The sequence below is a fragment of the Cyprinodon tularosa genome, unplaced genomic scaffold, assembly GCF_016077235.1.
Source record: "Cyprinodon tularosa strain WSP-4 unplaced genomic scaffold, ASM1607723v1 ctg30, whole genome shotgun sequence".
NCBI lineage: Eukaryota > Metazoa > Chordata > Actinopteri > Cyprinodontiformes > Cyprinodontidae > Cyprinodon > Cyprinodon tularosa.
Genome location: NW_024039008.1, coordinates 2337972 through 2364590, shown reverse-complemented (window position 1 = coordinate 2364590; position 26619 = coordinate 2337972). Strand labels below are relative to the sequence as shown.

Sequence of the window (26619 nt, the reverse complement as noted above, 5' to 3'; positions counted from 1 at the left end):
TAGCAACTTTTTTATAGTGCTATTTTTGTCCTCTGGTCCTATTATTATTTTTAATTTGTATTTTTAAGTTACAGTTAATTTACTGTATAGAAAAATAATAGTATTTTGTGTGTTGATACAAAACATTTTTTTGTAAATATATTTCTTATACAAAGCCACACCATCTTTAAAGCAGACTGTCATACATGCTTACATCACAGTTTGTTTTTAACTAGATTTTTGTGTTTCCACAGGCAATATTAGCCAAACAAACTCACATTTTGACTTTTAAATAATCCAGTAGTCCATTTCGCCGTAGAAATGTGCCTTTCCAGCTGAGGTTTCCTAGCTCAGCTCCAAATGTTGCTCCTCACTGTACCTTCTCTGCTGCTGTGGGTCCCTGAGTTATTCCTCCACAGTCCCGTCTCAGTACATGGCCTCGGCGTCACGGATGTTTCCAAATGACAAACTAAAAGTGCTTCCTAGTTTCTTGGTGACACCGCTGCCCTCCCTCTTTTTTTTCCTGTTCCAGTTCAACAAAGAGGCGGAGCTCTGTCCCTTGGCCCCGCCTAGCAGCCGTTGGCGAGAGTTTTCTTTGTCGCTGCAGTGGGACAGCATGACGGCTTTTCTCTCTACCTGCGAGGACAAAAAACAATTTCTTGCACTTCTCTCAGCTCTGCATTTGCTGCCTATCCAAACAAATAAAAACATCCCATTTACCTGGATGTCATGCGAGTGTAGCGTCACCACACTGATTTGTACTTCTCTGTCGTTGCAGCTCTTCAGCATGTGGACTACCTCGCCATGTTTGGCCCACTTACAGTCTTGTCCATCCACTGCTACAATATAGTCTCCCTCTCGTAGTCCTGCCTCCTGAACAGCAAACGAAAAATGGGTAAAAATGAGAACATTTGTTCCTTCAAAAAGAGGTACTTTGTTTTAATGAAGACGCACAAAAAAACTGTCTGGTTTTTCAGCTTTATTTGCTTTGATCAATGAACAACCAGTATGAAGACTCAATAATTAGAAGATTTTCCAATCACCCCTTAGGACTTATCACTTTATAAAAAGAACACTCTTTGGTGTGGAAGTTTATTGTCGGAAGAGAATTCAACTTAAGTAATAGTATTATTAAGATATTTACAAATGAGTCAGAGGAAGCACAACAAGAAGTGATTATAAAGAAAACTGGATATTCTGCGACATGTTGAGACACGTCTGTATTCTGGCAGAGGGGCACCGACATCAGCAGATGACAGCAGAGTTTACTTTTTTATGGAACACACTGAATTTGAAGAGGTTGTTAGTCTTTAAGGTATCAGTGCTTACCAACATTAGGAAACAATGAGAGCGCTATTGTTTTAAGATATTGTGATAACTCTGAATTATTATTAACCCACATTTTCCCTCACAATTTTTTTTACTGTAATAATGGCTTTAGCACTGATCTTGGGTTCTCTTTACTTTGCAAGCAACATGAATTCTGGCGAGATTTGTGAATTCACAAATCTGAAGTACAGGCTGAAGTAAAACAAAGATGGCTGCTCTGGTTTTAGCTGGAATAAGCTCTATTTTTGAAAAACAATTAAAAAGATGCGATTTGTGTCTTTGAGGTTGGGCCAACCGGATTTGGAAAGATGTGATAGGATTAAAGGATGTGATACAATCTCAGCTGTTACTGCTTCTCTGATTGGCTAAAAGCTTGACATGGGAGGCAAGTGTCACTCTGTGATTTATCCAATCAACACAAAGAACTGTTGTGAATGCCCCTCCCTTTTGCAAACACTTTCCTCCTGAGCATTTCCACATGGACATTGTGAGTTAAAATTGAACGACATGTATCAGTCTGGCTTATGCCAGGTTTGGGCTCTCTGGTCTTGGTGGCTAAGATCTTCATCCTCTGTGAAAGCAAAAGAGGATCAATATCCTCCTAATAGCCTGAATATTTCTGAAAAGTACTTGTGAGACAAATGCTGCAAACAAGCAGTTTTTAGGAATGAAATTAATGCAAATTTTACAATGATAAAAATTAGTAGTTTCTAGAAGATACAAATGAATGTTTAAGTAATGCTAATGCATTAATAACTGTCTTATAATGACTGCACATGTGGGATGATAAACTATAGAAAAAATGATATAGAAAAAAAGAATGTCTTGAAAAAGATTTTGGGATTTTTTAATGTTAAAAATAAAACATAACTCTCTTAAACTGATATCTGCAGGTTTATTTTTCCAGTATTTCTCAACCTAACTTCTTACTTAGTAGACTTTACTTTTCATAACAAGGTCTACTCTTTTCATAAAGTCAAACTCGCTGTTTGTTGTTGCGTTCAGTAAGATTTTTTTTGTTTCTTGTCCTTTAATCTCAATCAAGGTACCATCCAATCAAATCATCTGGAGTGCTACATTATTTGAACATCTGGCATAAACAGAAAAACAGACACAAACTTTTCTTACATCTGAATCGTTTTCAGAGGATTAATTGTTTGTTTAGTTCTTCCCTGATGCTTAGATCCCTCCTCCAGTCAGCCTCACCTCTGCACAGCCTCCAGGAACCACTCCAGCAACCAGGACAGGGGAGTCCCCTCTGAGTGTGAGACCCATCCCACCTTCTCTCCTCTGCAGGCAGATCACACGTGTGGGGCCCCAGCGGGCTCTTGCACAGAACACTGACAAGGGGCCCTGCAACACAGCAAATGGTTCTGCTATTATTATATAGAGATGTAAATGTCATTGAAAAGATCAGGTTTTTAATATGCAATGTCAACTCAAAATGTTTATGTTAATGTGACATTTATCATGTAGAGGGTTGGTTGCAAAACTAAGAAATGATTTAAAATAAAATAATCAGTAAAAATAAAACTGGTTTAAAGAGTACATATCCCTAAAAGAATACTTTGCCGCATCATGTCGCATCTTGACTTACAAAAATGTATCCACTCTGCCTCGAACGTAGACTGAGTATATATGGAGTCCATGCTCCTATTCTTGCAGCCCAATCACTCTATTGGTCAAATTTAGGCCAGAACTCCAACTGGGCCATTCCTAAACTTTCATTTTTCACCAGTTCTGGGGTCTAGATTGACTGATATTTTTTTCTATTCATAATTTCATCCTGCATGGAAAAAAACCCAGTTCAATCTGAAAAGAAAGCCCAGAGCATGATGCTTCCACCACCTTTGTTGTTTTCAGGCTAAAAAAAAAACCATTAAAACATGTTCAATAACTTCTAACTTGGTTCGTTTGGATCAAACACATTCTATTTGAGATGTTTTGCTTTAAAAGAAAAATGCTTCTCTATTTATTCCCTCGTAATTTCAGGCACACCGTACAAAGAAAGCAGACAGTTGTGTCAGGAGTAGAATGCAACCAGCAGCAGCTCGGATTGAACACTATCAGAGTAGTTGCTGGCGTTTTTTGATCCTCCATGAACGGGTTCTGTGTTTTCTCCTCCATTAGTTTTGAAGCATTGCTGAGTTTTCATAAGGAGTTTAACGTTTGATGTTTCTCATGTTATTGATGACAGCTTTTACTATACCAGGGTACAGTATGTCTATGTAACATTTTGTACACTTGTCTTGATTGATATCTTTGTACTCATTAAAGAGACATTTTGTATGTTTTTAAATGAATAAATATCTTTACAATAGTCATTTGCCGTTCTGTGTTTTGGCCACAGGAGGCAGTATAATTAGAAACCTCCGTAATGCTTATTTAAAGGAATAGTGAAGGATGTTCTTTTTGCAGGTGGATCAACAAAATAAGTGGTCATTTTAATTGTCAGTCATTCTCGTGATATGTTTACGAAACGCCATCCTAAGTGCTCGTCCCGTTTTTTCAGGGGTGTAGAGTCTGACATAGTGGAAAAATTGCAAATCTTCTTTTGGAAAGTAATCTTGTATGAGTGATGCAAACAGCAAGTTTTAAACAGAGCGTGCATGAGGAGAAAAGGGTTGGTGCACGCTATCGCACACGTTTAATAGGTGTTCTCTCTCAGAAGCAGGTACAGGGTTGTGCATATGCATTTTTTTTTTTTATTGGAGAGGGCAGATCTTTTCAAGAATTTGCGAAAATCCTCCACTATACCTTTAATAAAAATATTGAAAAGGATTAACCAGATTCTTACACAGAGATATTCTACCCAGTATGTCTATAGGCTGGAAAGTCAATAACAGCTGTGTATCAAAGCTCTCCATGGCAACGCTCAACAAGAAGACATTACTTGCAAGTATGGATAATTAAAAACCATTTAACACTTAAATAACTATTAAACTGAAACCAACGTGTTACTAAACACTGATATTGTTACTTTTCATTGGTAATAAATCAAAGAAAGCATGGAGACCAGTTATACTCCTCCATGAGATAACGTTGAAAAGACTCGAAAAGCAGTCCCTTTTATTTGTCTCTTCCCTTGAAAGGCTTTTCTGGGTTTTCCTCACCAGTCTTTGAAAGATGTCAGTAACTTGGACGGTAAAGAAGCCTGGTGGAGTGATGTCTGGTTTCTGCTGAGTATGAGCTGCCAACACAGGAAGCTACAGTCAGTTAATCATGAATGGATCAGAATCCACTATGCTTAAGTTGTTAGTGGGATCTCACCTTGTATCTCTGGGGCCTCTGCTGTTTCATCAAAGTCATCTTCTCGATCCAGCTCTAAATATTTCTCCAAGGACAGCTTGTGCATTTGACACAGCACATCTTGTAGGATGTCCATCTTCCTCAGGACCTTACACAGACTGTGGACACGCATGGCCTCCTCATGCCTCATAACGGCACTCCGAAGGTGGGCTTTGCCTTAAAGGTTTTAAGGAAGCACATTAAAAGTCTGCACTATGTCCACATTGACAGTGATGTAGTTACCACTGAAACAGGTGAACTCACCAAGCTTTCTCCTTTTTTCAGGATCCTCCAGAATCTGGCTGAGAGTTTGCCCCGAAGAAATGTTGACATACAACTTGAGGAAAGCTTTATCAACCTCCTTTTCACACTCATCCCCATCAGAAGATGCTACAGGAAATATCAAGCTAAGTTAGAAATCTTACTTAAGTGGTTTAAGAAAAAGAAAAAAGTAAAACATTTCAAGATTTCTAAGCTGCTGTTAAAATATAAAAACTAAGGATGGACTGATCTAAACTAAATCAAAGGCTTTTAAGTATTTCTCTATATTGATGACTTGTTTATCTGATTCTTTTTATTCCCCAACAAACATCTAGGTCAAGAGTTTTATTAAAAATAAAAACTTGAAAGCAACGATTTAACAATACAATAAAATAAATGCTTGGATTTATTGAGAAAAGACACAAAAAAGACATTGATAGGTAGTTTTACAGACAGACTGACGGACAGACAGCTGGTCAGATACACAATAAGTCAACAAATTAAAAAACTACACCTAAAATCTTAGAAGAAATATTTCCCTTACATGTGTGGTCGCAGAGTGCAGCAGCAGCATAATAGTGCGAGAGAGCACGGAAATGTTCAGATTTGACCTGAACCATGGCGGCCCATGAAAACGGCACATAGTCCTTCATCACAGGCTGCGTCATCGTCTGATGCACTAGTGAGTAAACATCCGACACCTGCACAATTCGTGGACAAAGACTCGTGTTGGTTATAAAACAATAACACTCACAAAGGAGACAAACAAATTACCTCATTTAATTTATCCAAATTAAATAACTTTAGTCTATTATTTAATAACTAATTAATCTCCCTGTTTCTACTGGAAGATCTTTATCTATTTTATACTTTTACAAGATTAATGTATTGTAGGAATACAAGTTAAAAAACAAACTTTAGAGACATAAACTTATGGAAAGTTAAAAACAAAGTAAGATATTTACATACAGATTAGAGGTGTAAAAGTCAAATGTAACAAATTCTAAAAGGTATTGTGAGCAAAAAAAAAAAATCTTTAAGGACCGTTGAAATAGAGAGGAATCATTGAGTATCTTTCCACTCCTAACAATAAAACCCAACAGAAAAAATAAATAAATAAATCAAACCAGAATCATCCAGAAGGTTGGGGAGAATGCTTGTCAATAAATGAATAATATTTAATATTAGCACTAAAACTGCTTCACTGACCTTGTTAGAACACGGGGCTTTTATAGCACCAATTAAAATGCTAGCTTAATAATGCTAAAGGACACTATAAGGTGAGGTGTTTTTATTAGTGTCAATATCCCAATAACTGAAATTAGCCAAATTTCTCTTGACCAACTCGGACAGGTGATTAGCAGGTCAAGGACTGGGAAATCCAACCTTTCATCTACCAACAGTGTGTTCACTATGATATACATAGAGCTTTTAAGCTTGATGCATCCTTTTATGTGAAATTCAGAACTATGATCTTTTATTGTAGATCTGTTGTATTTAAAATTAAATTTTGTATCTAAATGTATGCAAACGAGTTTAAGTGTCTTTAAACCCTTCGAAAAAGAAAAAAAAAGCAGAACAAACTTATAAAAACATCAAAAGGCCGTTTGGTAAATCTCCAGCTTTATCCAGGATACAAAAAAACAAACAGTTAAGTCACCTGTGCAGCCTCTTGTGCCAGCTGGAGTTGGGAGGTAAACTTAGTGTCCTGTGTGGTGATTGTTGTGCGTTCAAACACACACTCCTGCACCTGAGCAACCATCAGACGGACCAGCATGCTGAGAGACGGAGCGCTCATGTCCAGACTTGGAGCATTCGAGAAGTTCTCTTTTAGGTAATTAAATGCACCTAAAAAGATAACAGAAGCAGTGTCATAGGCTGTGAATCACTGAAGTAAACCTTTAGAGCAGTGGAAAAACAATAATCAGATTACAATCTTATTCATAATTTGGTTCTACTATGATAAGGCAAACATTATTCATACTGAAACGTTTGTTTCAGCTACACAACTAAAAAAACAAAAGAAAACACAGCAAAACCTCCTCTTAAATGACCATGACTATAAGATTATAAATTATGCATTAATGACACAATAACTAATGTTGGACAGTCCTACATAAAACAAATTTATAAAATGTAAACAAAATTACCTGTGTGGTTTAGAAATTAGGAAAATGAATAATTTATAATAATAGTTATAGATTTATTAAGTACAATCACTGTTTGTTTATAATTTAAATACACTTTAATACGAAGATGTATGGTTTGAGGGAATATTGAACAACATAGATGCCTGTTGTTTGGATGGCAGACACCTGACACAGTTTTTAAAGATTGGAAATAACAGTGGAAACCGGGCTTTTAGTTAGATTTGTATTTTTTTTTTTGAGTCCACAAAAGAATTCAGTAAAATCTGGTAAATTAATGTTTAAGAATTCAGTAAAATCTGGTAAATGAATGTTTTTTAGCACCTGCAGCTCGCTGAAAGGCATCTATGGCCTTGTTGATGCCGTCTGCAGCAGACCGGTCCTGCCGCGCGCCGATCTGTGTGTAAAGAGCTCCGATGTTGAACAGCACGCTTCCCTTCTCAAAAGCCAGCGCGCGCTGAGACGATGGGACCCCCGTCAAAGAGTCGTACCTGAGGGTTGAGTAAGAAGGAAGCAATTTTACCTTTTTATGGTAACCAGCAACTTACATGGATTAAAATATAAATGATCAAGAGTCTAAAATAAGCGCCCAAGATAGGATCATGACTGGAACTGTATTACTGTTTTAATTACTATTACTACTACTGTATTACTGTATTACGTGGAAAATCTTAAAACTCCAGAGTCCTTTGTTTCTGTTTGTTCAGTTTAAGAAGAATTTGGACTCTCATGGTTATGCCACGAGACATGCAGCTGAAGGACGATTTGTAATTTCTAGGGCGAAAACTAATTTTCTCAAATACACCTTTACTTATAGAGCAATGAAAGAATGGAACTCACTGCCATTAATTCTCATAAAAATTTTACATAAATTTGCTTTTAAAATGCAACTTAAGAAGCTTTTAGGAGCAACTTATCTATAAATGAAATAGTTTCATATTCTAATTTATTGTAACTTATTCATAAAATGTAAAAAAAAATTAAATTGTAACTTTCCCCTTTTCTATGAATGTTCAGTCTTATTGATATGTATATGATATTTGTCATCTGTCAAACATGTTCATGAATTTACATTGTATACTATATTTTAATGATGTGGACCCCAGGAAGAGTAGCTGGGTGTAAAGCACAGCTAATGGGGATCCCAATAATAAATAAACAAAAATAAACAAACAAATAAACTATTTATACAAATAATTAGTAATATAGTAAAACAGGGCAGATTATTCAAGGTCTTCATAATCTCACAATCTCCCTCTTTGCTCGTATAAACTATCTCTTGTGATTTTTTTTAAATAATTTTTTTGGTTTAAAAAGACAGGAACTAGATTATGTATTCAGAGAAAAATATTGTTTGTGAATTTAGTTGTGAGCAGAGCAGCAACTTGCTTAAACTCAGAACACAGAAAGTGAGTTCTGATGCTAATCTGACCTTTTCTCAAGGTTCAATACAAAAAAAAGGAATATAACTCAGTATTTTGAGCTGTGCCCCGAGGTCTCCACAAAATATGTAGTTTGCTCTGGCCCAGTAAGGAGCTGATGTTAACAAATAACCTTTTCTTTTATTGGCGCAGAGACTGGAGTTATAATAGAAGAGTTCAATACAAAGAAATATAATGCTGTAGGCCAGCTCTGTTGGAGGCATACTTGAAATTCCCTTGTTTAGGAAAAAAACAAGAAAAACAACATCTCTTCACACTTTCACTTTCTCATTATGCTATACTTTTTTGGTCTAAAAAGTCTTTTGTTTGTTTTAGTTTGTTTGTAACTTAAAAAAAATGTGAAATGTGTGAATATTGTTGCTACTTTGTAAAGCACCATATAAACGGTACATTATCTTTTCTAAAAGTAGGTTAAAAAAATTAAAAAAAGCAATTATTTTAAACAAAGTGCAAATATTGTACCAGTGAAAGTAAACACCCAGGTTCTTGTGTGCAGAGAAGAAGCGCTGGTCCAAATAGTACAGCTGATTGTAGTACTCCATTAGTAGCTCTAGTCCAGCCTGGTTACGACTGGGTGTACGCATCGCCTGACAAACAGAAAGACAAAAACAGAAAGCTCAAACTTTGAGAAATATTCTGTAAAGGTTTCCTTTATTGAAGGAGATATTCTGTTTTATCATTTTCATAAAAGCATATTCAATAATAAAGTTTGCTTGTATTTTAATGAACCTGTCTGAGATCAATAAGCTCTTTGATCTCCTTGTCGTACTGACTGCTGTCTTCTCCATAGTGCTCACAGATGAAATCCTACAAAAGGGGAGAAATACAAGAAAAATCTATTGTTTCTGGTGCAAATAGTTTCATATATTCTCACAAGCAGGAGTTGATTCTGTGCCGCACATTTCTTTTATGATCTTCATGCAAGTTTCTCAGTTTTCTGAGAAACTAAATCTTCTTTTCTAATTGGCTGTAAGATATAATAACTAAAAAAAACATTATTCCATGGGTAATCAATCTTATGAATTAGATTTTGATTGATTGATTGACTTTATTGATCTCACATTGGAGGAATGTACTTGTTACATCAGCACAAATAGTCAAAGGAGAAGAATGTGCAAAGGAAGAAATGGGTGCATGGGATATATACAGTGTGTCCACATATGACAGCCTTTTTTATAGTATTATACAGGGTTATTTTAATATTTTAACTGAATTACTTGAATAAATGTATTCTTGAATGGTATTTACTTTGAATACAAATGTAAACTGCTTTGTCAATTGATCAGAAGATAGCTACTCTTCCAGCTTTAATTCGTGATAAAATCAATTGTACTAAATTTGAAAGCTAAATAAAAACAATGCTGCATAAGTTTATGTTTCTTTATTCATTTTCAGGGAAAATAATCATATTCTATTTAAATCTGTCATGCTCTACTCTCAATTTGTCATAGTAGAAATTGAGAAAGACAAATTAGTCTGATTGGTTTCAAAGGGACTGTATATGTAAAAGATCAGAGGAGTGCTTTTAAGTATTTTTTAAAGAAAAATTTTAATTTATCTGGTATCAAGTTAGGTTTATTCTACGCAAAACAGTTACTAATATAATAATAATAATAATGCCCTCACCTGGATAGGAACAGTAAAATCCACTTCCTTGGTTTCTTTCAGTCCAAGGGGGATCATGGGAACACTGATGGCATCACTGGAGGCGGACATAAATACACGTTGTTGGTCTTAGTCATACGTAAGCACTAATGTTCACTAAGCAGGTTTCAAACACAGGACAAGTCCGCATGCCATCTGCTCATCCTAATTCCCAGTAGGGGGTGTGTGTGTGTCCGATTGATCCTGCTAACAAACTTAAAAACAATTATTAAGCTTTGCAGCCCGCTCAACAACCCAGGCAGCCCCTTCCATTAACTATGACACTAAAACATAGCATGCACGCATGTGACTGGCTCATTAAAGACACAAACGGGGGGGGGGGACATTTATCGTTCCTCCTACCTAGGACAGTGGAGGGGGGGAAACTGCCACAATTACAACCAGCTGAATGTAATCCATAAATTACACTTAAAATACACCTGTGTTAGACTTATTGTTAGTGTTAGTCTAGTGTTAAAGCAAAAAAAAAATAAATCTCAACCATAGCTGGACAGAGGATAAACAATCTAATTAGAGCATGACCACAGAAATATAACAGCCACTTATTTTCGCCAATTATAATTAGTTTAATGAGTCTGGCCTAGAATGCATGTGAGAAACTCTGAATAAACTCGATCGTGTCTGTGTGAATACCTGTCTGTCTGGTAGATCTCCATGTTGCTGTTAAGCTCTTCCAGCTCTTCTTTGAGCAGTTGCAGGTTGGAATTGACAAAGCTGAGCTCCAGAGCCACAGTCTCCTTTACCTTGTTGTTAGTTGTTGCCCTACAAAAAAATAAAATAAATAAATAATAAATATACAAGTCAAATCTTAAAAAGGCTGAATTGTCAACATTTTTCCTTCTTATGAAAATAGAAGCTGCATAATAATTATGCACACCTTGGTGTTGTTTTAGACTCCAGGTAAATATGGCATCATTGTTTTGACTTTTTTTCTTAGTCTATGTTTAATTTATGTTTCTTTTAAAGATTGATAAAACTAAATCTAGAAATCTACTTAATGGTAAAATGCTAGATGGTCTGTATTTGTGTGCTTTATTAAGTCCAAAGACTCTAAAGCGCCTTAGAATATATTTAATCATCCGCTTACTGATACTGATACTGATGTGAATGTCAGCTGCCGTGGCAGCTGTAGCTACATCATGTTCTATTCCTCCATATGGGTTTTGTGTCATTTGGAGCTGTTCTGAAGATATTCGGTTAGGTTATATCAAAGTAATGTCTCCCTATGGGCAATGACTTGAAGGCACAAACTAAACTGTTCATAATTTATTATTTATGGTACGCCAGCATTCATAACATGTAGGCAAATCACTGTCCCCCAGACATCCTCGGTTATATTTTTTATATTCATATATTTTTTTAAACAAAGCAGAGTGTGTATGACGTCACCCGCGCGCCGGCTACCATCATTCATCCTGTCCGCTGAACTACTGCTAGTTTTGCTCACATGCTTGGAAGATGTCTAGTGCTACAACCACAGATGATCTTGCTATCGCAATGGAATTGAAGGATTCAGATTAGCTAGCCGAATGAATATAAGGGGTAGCGCGTAGCCGCCTGTGGCCCGGGCTGCCTGTCATAACTCCAGTCCGGCGCGCGGATGACGTCATACACACTCCGCTTTGGTTTTAAAAAATATAAATATAAAAAATATAACCGGGGGACAGTGATTCGCCTACATGTTATGAATGCTGGCGTATCATAAATGATCAATTATGAACAGTTTAGTTTGTGCCTTCAAGTCGTTGCCCATAGGAAGACGTTACATGTATTACAAAACCGAATATCTTCGGAACAGCTCCAAATGAAACAAAACTTACATGGGTGAGTAGAACATGATGTAATAACGTATGATCTAATAATGTAAAAAAACTGGTGTTCCCCTTTAAGGCTGTGCTTTGGGGCCCTTACTGACGCTATCAGGCCCTCTTACCACCAGCAGCAAGGAGCTGGAGCTTGAACCCACAACCCAATGCTTACAGGACAACCCTTGCCTCCGTAGCCACTCTTGCGCCATATATTGATTCACCATATTAAAATGCTGAGAAGATTTTATCAACTTTCTGAAGCTCAGACTTGGGTGAACCTATATTTTGCACTTGATCTATTTATTCAGATGAGCAAAGGGTAAAAAAAACAAACAATATGTTATAAATGTAGTTACATTTCAGACTACAGGGAAATTATCTATTAATTTTTGCTCCACCCAACAATTACAACAAAGCTTGGAGGCCTAAAGAAATTATTTTTAAATGGTAAAAATGTTCTTATTCACCGCAGGCTTTAACACAGAATTCAGCTCTGAGCTCCACTTTCTACTCTGTCCTTTTAGTCTATTCAAGCCTCACCCGTTCTCTAAACACATACTTGACCCAGAGCAAAGCCAACTCATGCTGCTGCTCCACAACTTCTGGGAAATCATTTGGTTTGGCAGAGAAATGGTTTGAAAAAACCCTTCCAATTACAGGTGCTGGTCATAAAATTAGAATATCATGAAAAAGTAGATTGATTTCAGTAATTCCATTTAAAAAGTGAAACTTGTATATTATATTCATACATTACATACAAACTCATATATTTCAGATGTTTATTTGGTTTAATTTTGATGATTACAAATGACAACAAATGAAAATCTCAAATTCATCATATCAGAAAATTAGAATATTACTGAAGACCAATAAAAACAAAGGATTTATAGAAATGTTGGCCAACTGAAAAGTATGAACATGAAAAGTATGAGCATGTACAGCACTCAGTATTTAGTTGGGCCTCCTTTGGCCTGTATTACTGCAGCAATGCGGCGTGGCATGGAGTCGATCAGTCTGTGGCACTGCTCAGGTGTTATGATAGCCCAGGTTGCTCTAATAGTGGCTTTTAGCTCTTCTGAATTGTTGGGTCTGGTGTATTGCATCTTCTTCTTCACAATACCCCATAGATTTTCTATGGGGTTAAGGTCAGGAGAGTTTGCTGGCCAATTAAGAACAGGGATACCATGGTCCTTCAACCAGGTACTGGTAGCTTTGGCACTGTGTGCAGGTGCCAAGTCCTGTTGGAAAATGAAATCTGCATCTCCAAAAAGTTGGTCAGCTGCAGGAAGCATGAAGTGCTCTAAAACTTCCTGGTATGTGGCTGCGTTGACCCTGGACCTCAGAAAACACAATGGACCAACACCAGCAGATGACATGGCACCCCAAACCATCACTGACTGTGGAAACTTTACACTGGACTTCAAGCAACGTGGATGAAGTGCCTCTCTTCTTTTCCTCCAGACTCTGGGACCTTGATTTCCAAAGGAAATGCAAAATTTACTTTCATCAGAGAACATGACTTTGGACCACTCACCAGCAGTCCAGTCCTGTTTCTCTTTAGCCCAGGCAAGACGCTTCTGACGCTGTCTGTGGTTCAAGAGTGGCTTGACACAAGGAATGCGACAGCAGAAACCCATGTCTTTCATACGTCTGTGTGTGGTGGTTCTTGAAGCACTCACTCCAGCTGCAGTCCACTCTTTGTGAATCTCCCCCACATTTTTGAAGGGGTTTTGTTTCACAATCCTCTCCAGGGTGCGGTTATCTCTCTTGCTTGTACACTTTTTTCGACCACATCTTTTCCTTCCCTTCGCCTCTCTATTAATGTGCTTGGACACTGAGCTCTGTGAACAGCCAGCCTCTTTAGCGATGACCTTTTGTGTCTTGCCCTCCTTGTGCAAGGTGTCGATGGTCGTCTTTTGGACAACTGTCAAGTCAGCAGTCTTCCCCATGATTGTGTAGCCTATAGAACTAGACTGAAAGACCATTTAAAGGCTTTTGCAGGTGGTTTGAGTTAATTAGCTGATTAGAGTGTGGCACCAGGGGCCATCAATTTTGAACCTTTTCACAATATTCTAATTTTCTGATATGATGAATTTGAGATTTTCATTTGTTGTCATTTGTAATCATCAAAATTAAACCAAATAAACATCTGAAATATATGAGTTTGTATGTAATGTATGAATATAATATACAAGTTTCACTTTTTAAATGGAATTACTGAAATCAATCTACTTTTTCATGATATTCTAATTTTATGACCAGCACCTGTATATCCCCTCCAAATCTCATTGGTTTAATGGTAGGATAAACTGGAATTAGAATAAACTTAAAGCTGCTGCTAATAATTAACCATAACAAAAAAAAACACAGAATTGTTTTGGTTGATACATTAGGAGTTTATAATATTAGAAATATGCAGTTTATGGATAATGAATCCATGTGTAAGAAGCTAAAGATTTAAAATTTCCCAACTTTTTGATCTCAGGGACTTTTATTGTCAGCGGTGCCTGACTTCATTAGCTTCTCTGTGTAATCCGTCAGGAGAAAAAAAAAGAAAGAAAGACATTTTCTAACTTCTGTAAATATAAGGGAAATACTAAGTGCGCAACAGAGGTTATTTCTTTCTCATTTTATGTGTAGACAGTAAATGTCTCCTGACAAGATGGATGGATGAAACTAATTTAAGACATTTATTATTTGGTTTTAATCAATTAACCTTTTCTCATCCATTTTCCCTTCATGGATGTTGCAATAAATTGAGTAATTTCTGATGAAAATATTTACACCCTTTTTTGTTATATAGAAACAAAACAAAATATGATTCTGCATGATATTAAGAAAACAGGTGTTGTGATATGATCTACCTGTTGTGATAATCATATAATTTGGGATAAATGAATAGAAGTCTTATTTTCTTTCTGCTTTTGGTCTAAGGCTGATCTCAGTGTTTATAAATATTGAGAAAAAACACAAAAACAATAAAACAATGTGTTATTTACATCTTAAAAACCTTTTTTTTTCCTGTTAAGTTTTAGTTTTATAATGCATCGACCAAAATAGCTCCTCCCTTCTCTCTACATATTTTAGTTCTGGTTTAAAAGACAACCAACTCCAATTATTCTGCAAGAACAGAGAGTATAAATGAATAGTATTTGCAGCTCTTTATATTTTTTTTCATTTTATGCATATTTTTTTATACAATGATCTTCCAATTGGGCTGCACAGTGGGTAGCACTGCTGCTTTGGAGCAAGAAGGTTACGGGTTCAAATCCCAGCTTGTGGTCATTCTGCATGTTCTCCCTAAGCATGAGTGGGTTCTCTCCAGGTACTACGCCCCCCCCCCCCCCCCCCCCCCCAAGTCCAAAAACATTTCTGTTAGGTTAATTGCTTCTCTAAATTTGGATGGATTTTCCAATTATTTCATTGCATTTTTCGGCCCATAAATATATATTTTTCATTCTATTATAAACACTGTCCAGTATAATTGACTCTAATCAATTTGTATGGTTTGTTCTTAAAATAAAGGTAAAATCTCCCCCATCCTATAAATGCAAATGTGCAGCTTTACAGTAATGGTTTGTAATAGGGTCAATGCATACTAATTAACAAAATTCCGACCAAAACTGAATTTTAAACATTTTTTATGAACATATTTGTAGCTTAGATTTGAACAGGAAAATAGGGTTAAATCAAGCAGTTAGAGCTCTTATCCTTTGCCAGTGTCTTTATTAGTCACTCCCTTCCCAAGTCTAAACATGCGAACAAGGATACAACTATATCTACTCTTAGGCCAGAGGCAATCTGATTAGTCAGCTTTAAATGAGCTCCTAAATATCCCCTTCCTTCACACCCATTTGCACGCACATCAGGCAAAGACAAAAAAGAACACTGACTAACCTAAGAGACAAAGATCCTAAAGTTTTCAGAAGAAACCTGAAACCGACCTAAATGGTTAACCCCCGTCTCTGTGTGTGGAACGTCATGAACACTGAACATCCGAACACCCCCCACAGACCAGCGCCCCGATGAGCAAGCAAGTGAGCAAAGTAAAACTAAAAGCTGCTAGTTCCCTGTGTGTGTGCGTATGTGGACTACACTAACAAACTAAGAAGGGGGAGGCTGACAGACAAATGAGTGGGGGGATGAGCTCAGTGAAACTTGCTGGGAATCTTTGCATGGGAACAGGACGGGAGGCGGACACAAAGCCGGCTGATTACAGGCTGACGGGCTGTGTGGGGGTCCTCTTTGTCTCTGTGACCAAGCGTCCAAAAAGAAGGCGCGGGAGTGCTTTTCTTTTAATTATCTGCACCGGACTGAGTCATCACAGTTTTGCAAAACAGCCAGAATCCTCTGGAAACAACTGCTGACCCTGGCTGGGGCTTAGTTGTTTACATAAATGGAAACAACACATATGTAAGCTTTAGCTGCTGTGGAATTTCCATCATGTAAAATTCATCCAAAGTTGAAAACGATTGATGGTATCAATGAAATGCAAAGTTTAATCTGCAAAATAGTTTAAAATTCAGAAGGCTAAGTGTAGCACAGCACTTGGTTTTATTCTTTCCAATTTTGGAAATATTAGCTGAAATTCTCTGAGCTATAACAGGATCTTTTCGCTTTACAAAGTTATTATGTTCACAGTCAGTCATGTAACTTTTTAACTTGCTTATTGACAAAATAAGATAGGCAAAGTAGGAAAAGTAGTTTTAAATACCTCTAAAATAAGGCTGTCTGTGTGTTGAAATACCAGTTTTTACTGGAAATGACATCACTCTCTTGCAAATAGTGTGACATCACCTCTGCTACCAATATATTGTCTTTTCACCAGAAAGACGTTGGCTTCATCTAAAAATGCTACAAATGTTTGTTCATTAGTAGCTAAAGCTTTATTGTTCAATTTTCAGTGATGTAGAGAAAGACAATGCTCCCCATCTCTTTAACTGTGGGCTGTTTAAGATCAAACTTACCAAAAACATGTTATCATTATGAAAAGTACATTCTAAATACAACCACGACCAATATAAAAATGTTTTCAAAAAATAACATTTTATCATGTGAAGAGCAGCCCATATATCTAAAAACTATTCAGTCCAGAGGAAAAGTTCAAAGAAAAGCAAATTAGTTTTAAATTGGGGACACTTTCTTCTAGATCCTATCAGATTAAGACACAAAATGAATCAGGGAGCAGAGAGTTGAGCATTGCTTCTGAATTTCCATCCTCATGAGAAAAGGGAGCAAGCTCAGCCTCCTACGTGTGTATATTAAGCAACCATTGCACAGAGACTATTCTACACTAAAGCTTTTCTCAAAAAGACTATAAAAAAGGTCTGCCGAAATGATTACTTTCAAGAAGAATATTCTTTTGGTTAAAAAAACGTTCAAGTAAAGATATTCAGAGACATTTTATGAACAGTTACAAAGACTCTTAAAAAGCCTCCTTTTTATTTAGCAACACATCTACAATATAAACTGTTGTTTGAGTGGTACAAACCTTAGCAGTTTTTTGTACTAGTTTTTTTATGTTGTCTCTGCCAAGCAATGCATTTTAAATAGAATAAATATAACAAACTCAGCAGAAGAGAAGGATACAAAAGGGAGACAACCAAGGTCCTATAGAGAAATTAACATGCAAATTGATGCACAGTGAACATAAAGAGAAGCACAATAGCAGGTAGAGATAGTGTGTGGTAGCAAGAGCGACTGGTGACCTAAATGTAAAAGATCAACAGATTAACAAAGCACCTTCTACAATCAGAAAAATAATCCTAACAGCTTCTTTAGCAAACAGACAGATCCACGAGATAGCTGAAATAGTTCATAATAATATAGTAAAATGACACTAATTGTTGTTTTTAAATGACTGCCATTAATGCATCTTTTTATACATCTGATTAGAGTTTCGTGCATCATAAACTCAAATAAGAAATGTTGGATAAAAAAAGGTGGCATTTGCTGCAAATTGAAATTTTGCAAGTCTTTAAACAGGAAATTGTACAAAACATTTCGCCCAAAGTCTGCCCTATTTCATTCATGCTGCTTACTCAGATCTAAATCTAAAAAACAAAAAAAACAATGTCTGTAGAATGAGCTAAAGAGAGGAGAGTATAAGAGAGAACCCAGGACTATGGACAATCTAGATTAATGGTGTAAAAAGGAATGGACAGAGTTTCAAACTTTGTACGCTTCAACCTTGTAAAATGTTAAAGAAGAAGACTAGGAGTTTGTTTTGGCTTGGTAAAACTGACAGGGTGAGATCACAGGTGTAAATGTTTCATGTTACCTAAAAAAAATTCTCATTTAGTGTAAAATCTTTAAGCTATGCAATAATAATGATTCTCAGGCCCAGTCCACACAGATATAGTTGCCTTAGGAAGATCTTGCGGTCGAAACGTCACTGGGAGCTTTGAACAACTGTTTGGATTTTCCTATTTTTTCCCAGTCCACACAAAAAACAGCTTGAATCTATCCACAAAGGTATTTCAAGCTTCAGGTGGTGCATCCAACCGCCAGAAATTATCATTTTGGTAGATTATAAACAATAATTTCTTAAACTGGAAAACAAAAAATCAAATAATTGCTTCTGTGTTTTCATCTGTAGACGTGAGTTCCTTCCTTCTTAAAGGGTGATATCGTGGCAATGTCTCTGTTTTTTTTTTGTTTTTTTTTTACATTTTTTGTGCAATTTGGTAGCAGTGTAACAGCACCCCCAAAGGGCCTGGCATACATACTACAGCTGAGCCAGGGTAGCCATATTTGCCTGAGTTCCATTCAACTGGGCTTCTGTTGAACAAGTTGATCTGTTAAAATCATCTTTGGGTAGGTTGTTCAAATCTAGGCTCCTTTTCACAGAATTAATCTGGTTCTTAGAAAGTAGGGGTTGAACGGTTCACCAAATCCATGGTTTGGTTCGGTTAACGGTTTCGTGGTCACGGTTTTTGGTTCGGTTTGGTATATGTTGATTGTTAGCCTGACATGTTGGTCGTGTTGCTGTTAGCATAAACAAAACATGTTGCACAATGCTTGCACACTGTTGCTCTTTTATCCACAACTTTCTTTCCGCCGTCATCGCAGGTCACTCTAAATGCAAAGTGGTCCCATACAGCAGACCTATAAAGTGCTGCTGGTGCGTCTTCCAACTCCTGTTCTTTCCCACTCGCCATACCCACACAATTCTCCACAACAACTGATTTTTTTCTGCGACACCCGGCTACGCTGCTTAGCTTCTTCTTCTTGTTTACTACTGCTGGTTGGCTTTGGTCGCAGTACCGCCACCTTCTGCTCTGGAGTGTACACGCTTCGCCTATTAGAAAAAGAAGCAGCGCATGAACCGAACGCGACAAACGCGAATCGAACCGAACGGTTCGGACAGTTTTTTTATAAAAAACTGTCCGAAATCCCTATTAGAAAGTGTTAGTAAGGGAATTCTAGCAAAATAGTTGTCAGTTTGGCAGAAAAGCGAAACACTAATAAAATGTGGGCCTGCGCTCATCATTAGTTTATTTATTTTAAAATATGGAGATTCTGTGAAACTTGACATCCTCTATCAGCTACAATCATTAGTCAATCAAGTGCACTGAAATTGTATTCGTCAGTGAAATATAAACGCTCCATGTGAGTTTAGCTACACTAAAGTTTGATGGTCTCGCTAAATGATCAGATGATCCGCTAGATCAGAATTCACGGATTAGCCGACCGCGGTCTGGATCCGGACCAACCTTCTGGCTAATCCGGACCCAACCTGATTTAAAACATTTATAATTCACCGCATGTTGTCCGACGGCAGTGTCTAATTTCACTTGCACTGCTTCTCCTGTTTGTACGGTAAGCCCTCCGGGATAAGGCTACACGTGATGCATAGGGCTGGGTATTTTCACCAAAGTCTGAATCGATTCGATTTTGATTCATACCGTTCTAAATCGATTAATTTCGATTCGATCTGTTTTTACCATAATGAAAGTGGTTCAACTGTGTTTCAAAATGCTCATGTATCGTGTCATATTAAACACAAAGTGCAAACTTGTAAATCGGACAGTTTAAATTTGAGATGTGAACAAAACTGTCTCAAAAGTGCAAACTTGTTTGTGAAAAGCGAAAAAGCCTCACTCGAGCAAACAGACTTTACACAGCGGGGACACAGCAGACATGCATGAGCTGCATTATCTTCACTGCACAAAGCATATTTGCAGCGTTGTCTGTAACAACTACACAGTGTTTGCTGGTCAGCCTCCATTTGTTAATGTCTTCAATCAACCTATTAGCTACATTTGCAGCTGTCTGGCTTAAAGTATTTTGAGTGCTCATTTGAATGTGAACGTCACGCACGTCACTATAAAACTAATCAATCTTATTCACTAGACATTGATTTTGCGAAAATGTGAAGGAATCGATTCAAAATCGATTATGTGGATTTTTTTATCCAGCCCTAGTGATGCATATTAGACAATGAGCTATGTCAATCATGGCTGTTGCCGCTAGCTACTTTTACACACAGCAGGCAAACATGTGGAAAGCTGGGCGTTGGGTAACAATGATGGGTAAACGTGAAAGAAAGTGTAAACTGATGGAAGAACTGCAGTGAACTGGTGACAAAAAAGTGAAATGGTGTGCTCAGAGATGATTCCGTACAGTATGTTTGGCGATTTTTTTGCGTTGCCGTTAACATTTCCAAATATATGCGACTTGTATGTGATCTCCTATGTGAGCTGCAGTCATACAACACAAGTGTCCCTCATGCGCAGTAGAGGACGCAATGACGTCACATTCCAGCATGCTTTGTGTTTACGGAAATAAACATGGATTGTAGTGCTGGAGTGCATCTTGCGATTTATCCCAACCATAAAAACACAATCTTTTCAGATTTCAAGATTAAATACTGCTCTCTGCATCGTCGTCTGCCATGGTTGTTGTTTTTCTTACCGCTTCTTCATAGCAAGACCCAGAATATTGGCCTTTGTCGGGTATTAATGGCGTTCAGGTCAGATGAATGCGACCTGGCCGTTCAGACACAGTTTGGACTTAAAAAGATCAGATTTGTATCGGATCCAGGACCACATAGGCAAGTGGCCTGGATTGCATTGAAAGAAAAGAAATTGGATCTGTGTTGTTCAGAAAGCCGTGAGAAGATCAGATACAGGTTAGACACGGGCCAAAAAATCTGATTTGGGTCACTTCAGGCTGCGATGCGTAGCCTTTGTAACCATGTCTTTCTTCCTGTCAGACCAATGAAACTGCTGCTGAATTTCTGCGTAATCTGACTAAAATAGACATGTGGTCTATCTCAGTTGGAGATACTCAAGCCCTCTTGCAGAAAATCTTGTTAGGTGTGCTCATCCCCATTGATTTTCAATGAGCGCTAAATGCCACGACCTCTATGACACGATTCGATGCAAAATCGGATTTGGTGTGTTCTGGCCTCAACACATTTAAGAACATTTTCAGAAGCATCTAAAAACATACGTTTATATATGTGATTGGTGTTGCTCACTTAATACATTATGAGTTAAAAAAGGGCATTTTTAATCATCGAAGCACTATTGGTAGTAATTTTTGGCTGAAGAAAATGTTTAATTTCCACCCCTGTGAAGAGCATAGACAAACAGGAAGGCGTTGGTGAAATAAGTTCCTGCTTCTTACCTAAAAAGATTCTCCGCTCCTGCTCTCATCCGCATCTCCTTGTTAATCTGCTGGTTGATTCGAGCTCTTCGATGTTGCAGTTTACTGCGCTGAGTCTGAGCGAATGGATCGCATCCCTACAGAGAAAACATTAAACCAGAGGAGGCTAAATCTTTTATTTTTACATTCAGCAGAGAATCACAGAATGTGGTTTTACAGCTTTGATTTCAGAGTTATGATGATCTGCAAACAATTTTAAAGTAGAATTTCCTCAGTATTTCTACATGTCAAGAAGGAGGTTTAGTAATAGCAACTAAAATCACCTTAGATCAGGGACAGCAAAATAGCATATCTTCACAAGTTTATTCACATAACACTTTTTTTTAGTAGCAAGATAATTCAAAGTGCTGGAACTGTGAAAACAGAAAATGTACATTGAATTGGAATAAAGGTAACACTGATAATTACAGAAAATAGGATGAATAATTAAAACGAGATGATTACATAAACAGAATGATAAAAAAAAAAATGAAAGTTGGACTGATAACTAATGATCTTAATATAACACGGATGAAAGCCAATCTAAATAAAAAAGTATTTAAGCAATTTAGCATTTTCACTATTTTCTAGGCGTTTCTTCCAAACTAGTGCAGCATAAGAACTAAAAGCATCTTCTCCATGTTTGGTTCTGGCTGTCCAGAATCAATTTAAACCAGAAGACCTGTCGTGTTTATAGAGAAGCACCTCACCAAAAACGACCTGCTCAGGTCAGAACCCAGCATCAGCAAACTGATGAGATGTTTTCCTAAATCCTCATCCTGTTGGTAGTTTCCACAGCCTATCATCTCAAATGTATTTCTTAAGGTAAAGGCTTGTAGGGTCGGTATTAGGACAGATTGAGTGGAGAGTAGACTTGTTGAATAATCCCTGAACTTCTCTTTTTTAAATCATCACAGATTATTAGATGTTCTCAAAAAATCTGCAGCAGTAGAGGACTGTGCTGATGTGGGGCTTAAAAAAACATATCAAACAAACAGCAGCAGCTGTAATGGTTCCTTCCCCAAATAGCAGAAACTTCACACTGGTCTTTGAGTTGCATTGATTCTGTCTTTCCTCTCTTCTTCTAGCTTCTCGGGGCTCCAGAGGAAACTTAAAATGTACCTTTATTTCAAAGAGGACATTGGACCACTGAGCAGCAGTCCACTTCTTTCTCTCCATGTCTCTGATCCTAAAGCATCTTAACACGTATAAAATAGCAGTTGCAGCCCATGTCCTGGATATGTTAGCTGCTGTTTTTGCATCTTGGATAACTGTTTTTTCCTCCACTCAACTTTCCCTTAGCATGCTTCCTTACAGCACACAACCAGTGACTTTCTATGTCCTACTCTGCATGGAGAGGAGGAAAGTGACTGTATGCTAAACAACTGTCAAGTCAGCTATTTTACATATGATCAGGTTAAACATAATATATCTGCAATAAAGATCCTATTTGGTTCATATTTTAAGAACTTCATCTAGAGAAGTATGTGTTATAATTAGTTGTAAGCCAGATTAATTGAAACTAGCAGAGATGGACTTAAATTACACCAAGTTGTTCAATGAATCTAGACCACATGTGTAACTTTCTGAAGGACTGGTGTGGACTGTCCCCACCAATAATTTCCACTTTTTTCCCCCTTTCCGCTCATTTACTTTAGCCAAAGGTAACAGAGGTTGGTGCAGCTGTCTGTGTTCAGAGCATTTTGAGTCTGTGTTTTTTTTTTTCCTCCCTCCCACTGCTCCCATGTTTTGCATCTCTGTGTAACATCATCGGATCTGTCGCTTTAAGTCATTTGATTTACAGTCGCATTTCACTGCGTACAAAGTAGCTACGTGGTGGGAGGAGAGACACACAGCAGCACTCAGTGAATATTAACCAGCAGCTACTTCGATGTTAAGGTAAAAGTTAGGAGACGGGCTGGTTAAAAAAATTAGAGATCATACTACTGAAAAATCTGTTCATTAGACATACAGAGCTTTTTCAGCTAAAAATGGCGACATATTGTAAGCTTATACAAGTTAGCATTATAATGCAAGAAGCTTGAGAAAACATAGTTTGTAAAGCTGGGCTTCTCAGAGGACCATGACTCCCAGTTACAGTATAAAATTAACACGTTTTCTTATTGTACAGATAGAATCAGACTGCACAGCTTCTACATATCAATTTTTGTTTTTGGCATCATTATATTTGTAAATAGGTTAATAAATCTTTTTAAACAGAGCACAGAGAGAAGTAGAGACAGCTGAAGATTTAAAGGTGAAACAGATTTACTGGAATATGAAACATGCAATATAATATATCTCCAAGTTTACAAGAAAAAAAATGCTATTATATATTTAAAATGAAGCATATCCATATTTTTCTTGATGGATGGAATTGTACTTCTAGGGATGCACGATATATCGATTTTGGCATCCGAATCGGCTGTTATTCATTATTTGTTTATACATTAATGTTTTTGGGCCCTATAATGCAATAAAAGATATCTCTCCATCTATAAATATAAATATTAGTGTATTACAGGTGCTGGTCATAAAATTAGAATATCATGAAAAAGTAGATTGATTTCAGTAATTCCATTTAAAAAGTGAAACTTGTATATTATATTCATACATTACATACAAACTCATATATTTCAGATGTTTATTTGGTTTAATTTTGATGATTACAAATGACAACAAATGAAAATCTCAAATTCATCATATCAGAAAATTAGAATATTGTGAAAAGGTTCAAAATTGATGGCCCCTGGTGCCACACTCTAATCAGCTAATTAACTCAAACCACCTGCAAAAGCCTTTAAATGGTCTTTCAGTCTAGTTCTATAGGCTACACAATCATGGGGAAGACTGCTGACTTGACAGTTGTCCAAAAGACGACCATCGACACCTTGCACAAGGAGGGCAAGACACAAAAGGTCATCGCTAAAGAGGCTGGCTGTTCACAGAGCTCAGTGTCCAAGCACATTAATAGAGAGGCGAAGGGAAGGAAAAGATGTGGTCGAAAAAAGTGTACAAGCAAGAGAGATAACCGCACCCTGGAGAGGATTGTGAAACAAAACCCATTCAAAAATGTGGGGGAGATTCACAAAGAGTGGACTGCAGCTGGAGTGAGTGCTTCAAGAACCACCACACACAGACGTATGAAAGACATGGGTTTCTGCTGTCGCATTCCTTGTGTCAAGCCACTCTTGAACCACAGACAGCGTCAGAAGCGTCTTGCCTGGGCTAAAGAGAAACAGGACTGGACTGCTGGTGAGTGGTCCAAAGTCATGTTCTCTGATGAAAGTAAATTTTGCATTTCCTTTGGAAATCAAGGTCCCAGAGTCTGGAGGAAAAGAAGAGAGGCACTTCATCCACGTTGCTTGAAGTCCAGTGTAAAGTTTCCACAGTCAGTGATGGTTTGGGGTGCCATGTCATCTGCTGGTGTTGGTCCATTGTGTTTTCTGAGGTCCAGGGTCAACGCAGCCACATACCAGGAAGTTTTAGAGCACTTCATGCTTCCTGCAGCTGACCAACTTTTTGGAGATGCAGATTTCATTTTCCAACAGGACTTGGCACCTGCACACAGTGCCAAAGCTACCAGTACCTGGTTGAAGGACCATGGTATCCCTGTTCTTAATTGGCCAGCAAACTCTCCTGACCTTAACCCCATAGAAAATCTATGGGGTATTGTGAAGAAGAAGATGCAATACACCAGACCCAACAATTCAGAAGAGCTAAAAGCCACTATTAGAGCAACCTGGGCTATCATAACACCTGAGCAGTGCCACAGACTGATCGACTCCATGCCACGCCGCATTGCTGCAGTAATACAGGCCAAAGGAGGCCCAACTAAATACTGAGTGCTGTACATGCTCATACTTTTCATGTTCATACTTTTCAGTTGGCCAACATTTCTATAAATCCTTTGTTTTTATTGGTCTTCAGTAATATTCTAATTTTCTGACATGATGAATTTGAGATTTTCATTTGTTGTCATTTGTAATCATCAAAATTAAACCAAATAAACATCTGAAATATATGAGTTTGTATGTAATGTATGAATATAATATACAAGTTTCACTTTTTAAATGGAATTACTGAAATCAATCTACTTTTTCATGATATTCTAATTTTATGACCAGCACCTGTATAGTTCTCTTATGTTCTCAACAATAGGAAAGCATTAAATAAATATATGTTTGAGCTCATTTTTGGAAATGACTGAAACTGAAAGTGTTCAGGTGGAGTAACTGTAGGTCCATCAGCCCCCCTACCAACTTTCATCACAAAGTTACACCCTTGCTATATACCTATTTACTATAATAAGTTTAGATTCATGTATAGTTTGTTGTGATAAACCTGGACAGGTGGCTGGCACCAGGTCTCACCTTGCGGATGCTCCCGCTGTGGCCGCAGTCTGTCGGCAGCGTCGCGGGCATGTCGTCGTCTGACGCACCGTCTGACAGAGTCAGCTCCAACTCTCTGTAAAGAGGGACGTTTGATTCGTTAAATATATTATTGTCAACTACTCATCGAGCAGCAGCGCATGCTTTATATTCCATTTATTCTGGTAGTGGAAAAAAACACGGTTTATGCGCATAAGTCACAACTTCTAATAAGTAACGGTAACACTTGCCTTGTGGCAGGTTCCTCCATCGTAACCCGGCGGCTGAAAACGGCCCCTACATCCCTTAAAGCTGCATAGTTAGCGTACAAGCAGCAGTTCAACAAAAGTATCAAAGAATAAATCAAAGCCTGGCGAAGCTTTTTCCCCTAAAAAACAAGCCAGCCTGAACACTTCTTCTCTGCATAAAGCCTTCTCGTTGTTTTCAGTGCTGAAAGAGATTACTCGGGGAGGGCGGGGCAAGGATAAAGAATCCAGCCAATCAGAAAGCGACTTTTTTAAATGACAAGAAATCTGGCAAATTAGAAAAAGGGAAGGCTGTTCATTTGACCAATCACATGTTTGTTAAGGCGTACCCATCCGCCTCCCCACTTGTAAAGTCGTTGTCATGGTTACTACAGGGGCAGTGGCTTGTGTACTGGCTCCAAGAAGGTTGCAGC

The 26619-nt window shown here is 37.6% G+C and overlaps 1 protein-coding gene across 2 annotated transcripts; it reads right to left on the bottom strand.

Moving 5' to 3' along the window:
• rhpn1 (rhophilin, Rho GTPase binding protein 1) lies at positions 1–26382 on the bottom strand. Of its 2 annotated transcripts, none has more exons than XM_038291755.1 (16): positions 26192–26382; positions 25944–26037; positions 21553–21668; positions 10745–10873; positions 10073–10148; positions 9176–9253; positions 8909–9033; positions 7329–7495; positions 6518–6705; positions 5372–5558; positions 4861–4986; positions 4579–4773; positions 4422–4498; positions 2515–2661; positions 700–852; positions 1–615 (listed from the first exon to the last, which is right to left on the bottom strand). In XM_038291755.1, the coding sequence occupies exons 1-16, from the start codon at positions 26209–26211 to the stop codon at positions 406–408; spliced, it is 2088 nt and encodes a 695-aa protein (XP_038147683.1). In that variant the 5' UTR covers positions 26212–26382; the 3' UTR covers positions 1–405. The 2 variants fall into 2 exon arrangements, with proteins under 2 accessions (XP_038147683.1, XP_038147684.1); XM_038291756.1 differs by having other exon boundaries at positions 2–615; positions 5402–5558.
• Between the last annotated feature and the right edge of the window lie 237 nt (positions 26383–26619).

What these genes read in the sequence shown, in the direction of transcription:
- rhpn1 (XM_038291755.1), bottom strand. Translation starts at nt 26,211, where the DNA reads ATGGAGGAACCTGCCACAAG. An exon ending in AGCTTATTGATCTCAGACAG is followed by an intron (nt 9,034 to 9,175) that starts GTTCATTAAAAT and finishes TCTGTTTGTCAG; the next exon opens with GCGATGCGTACACCCAGTCG. An exon ending in AGAGGCCCCAGAGATACAAG is followed by an intron (nt 4,499 to 4,578) that starts GTGAGATCCCAC and finishes CTGTGTTGGCAG; the next exon opens with CTCATACTCAGCAGAAACCA.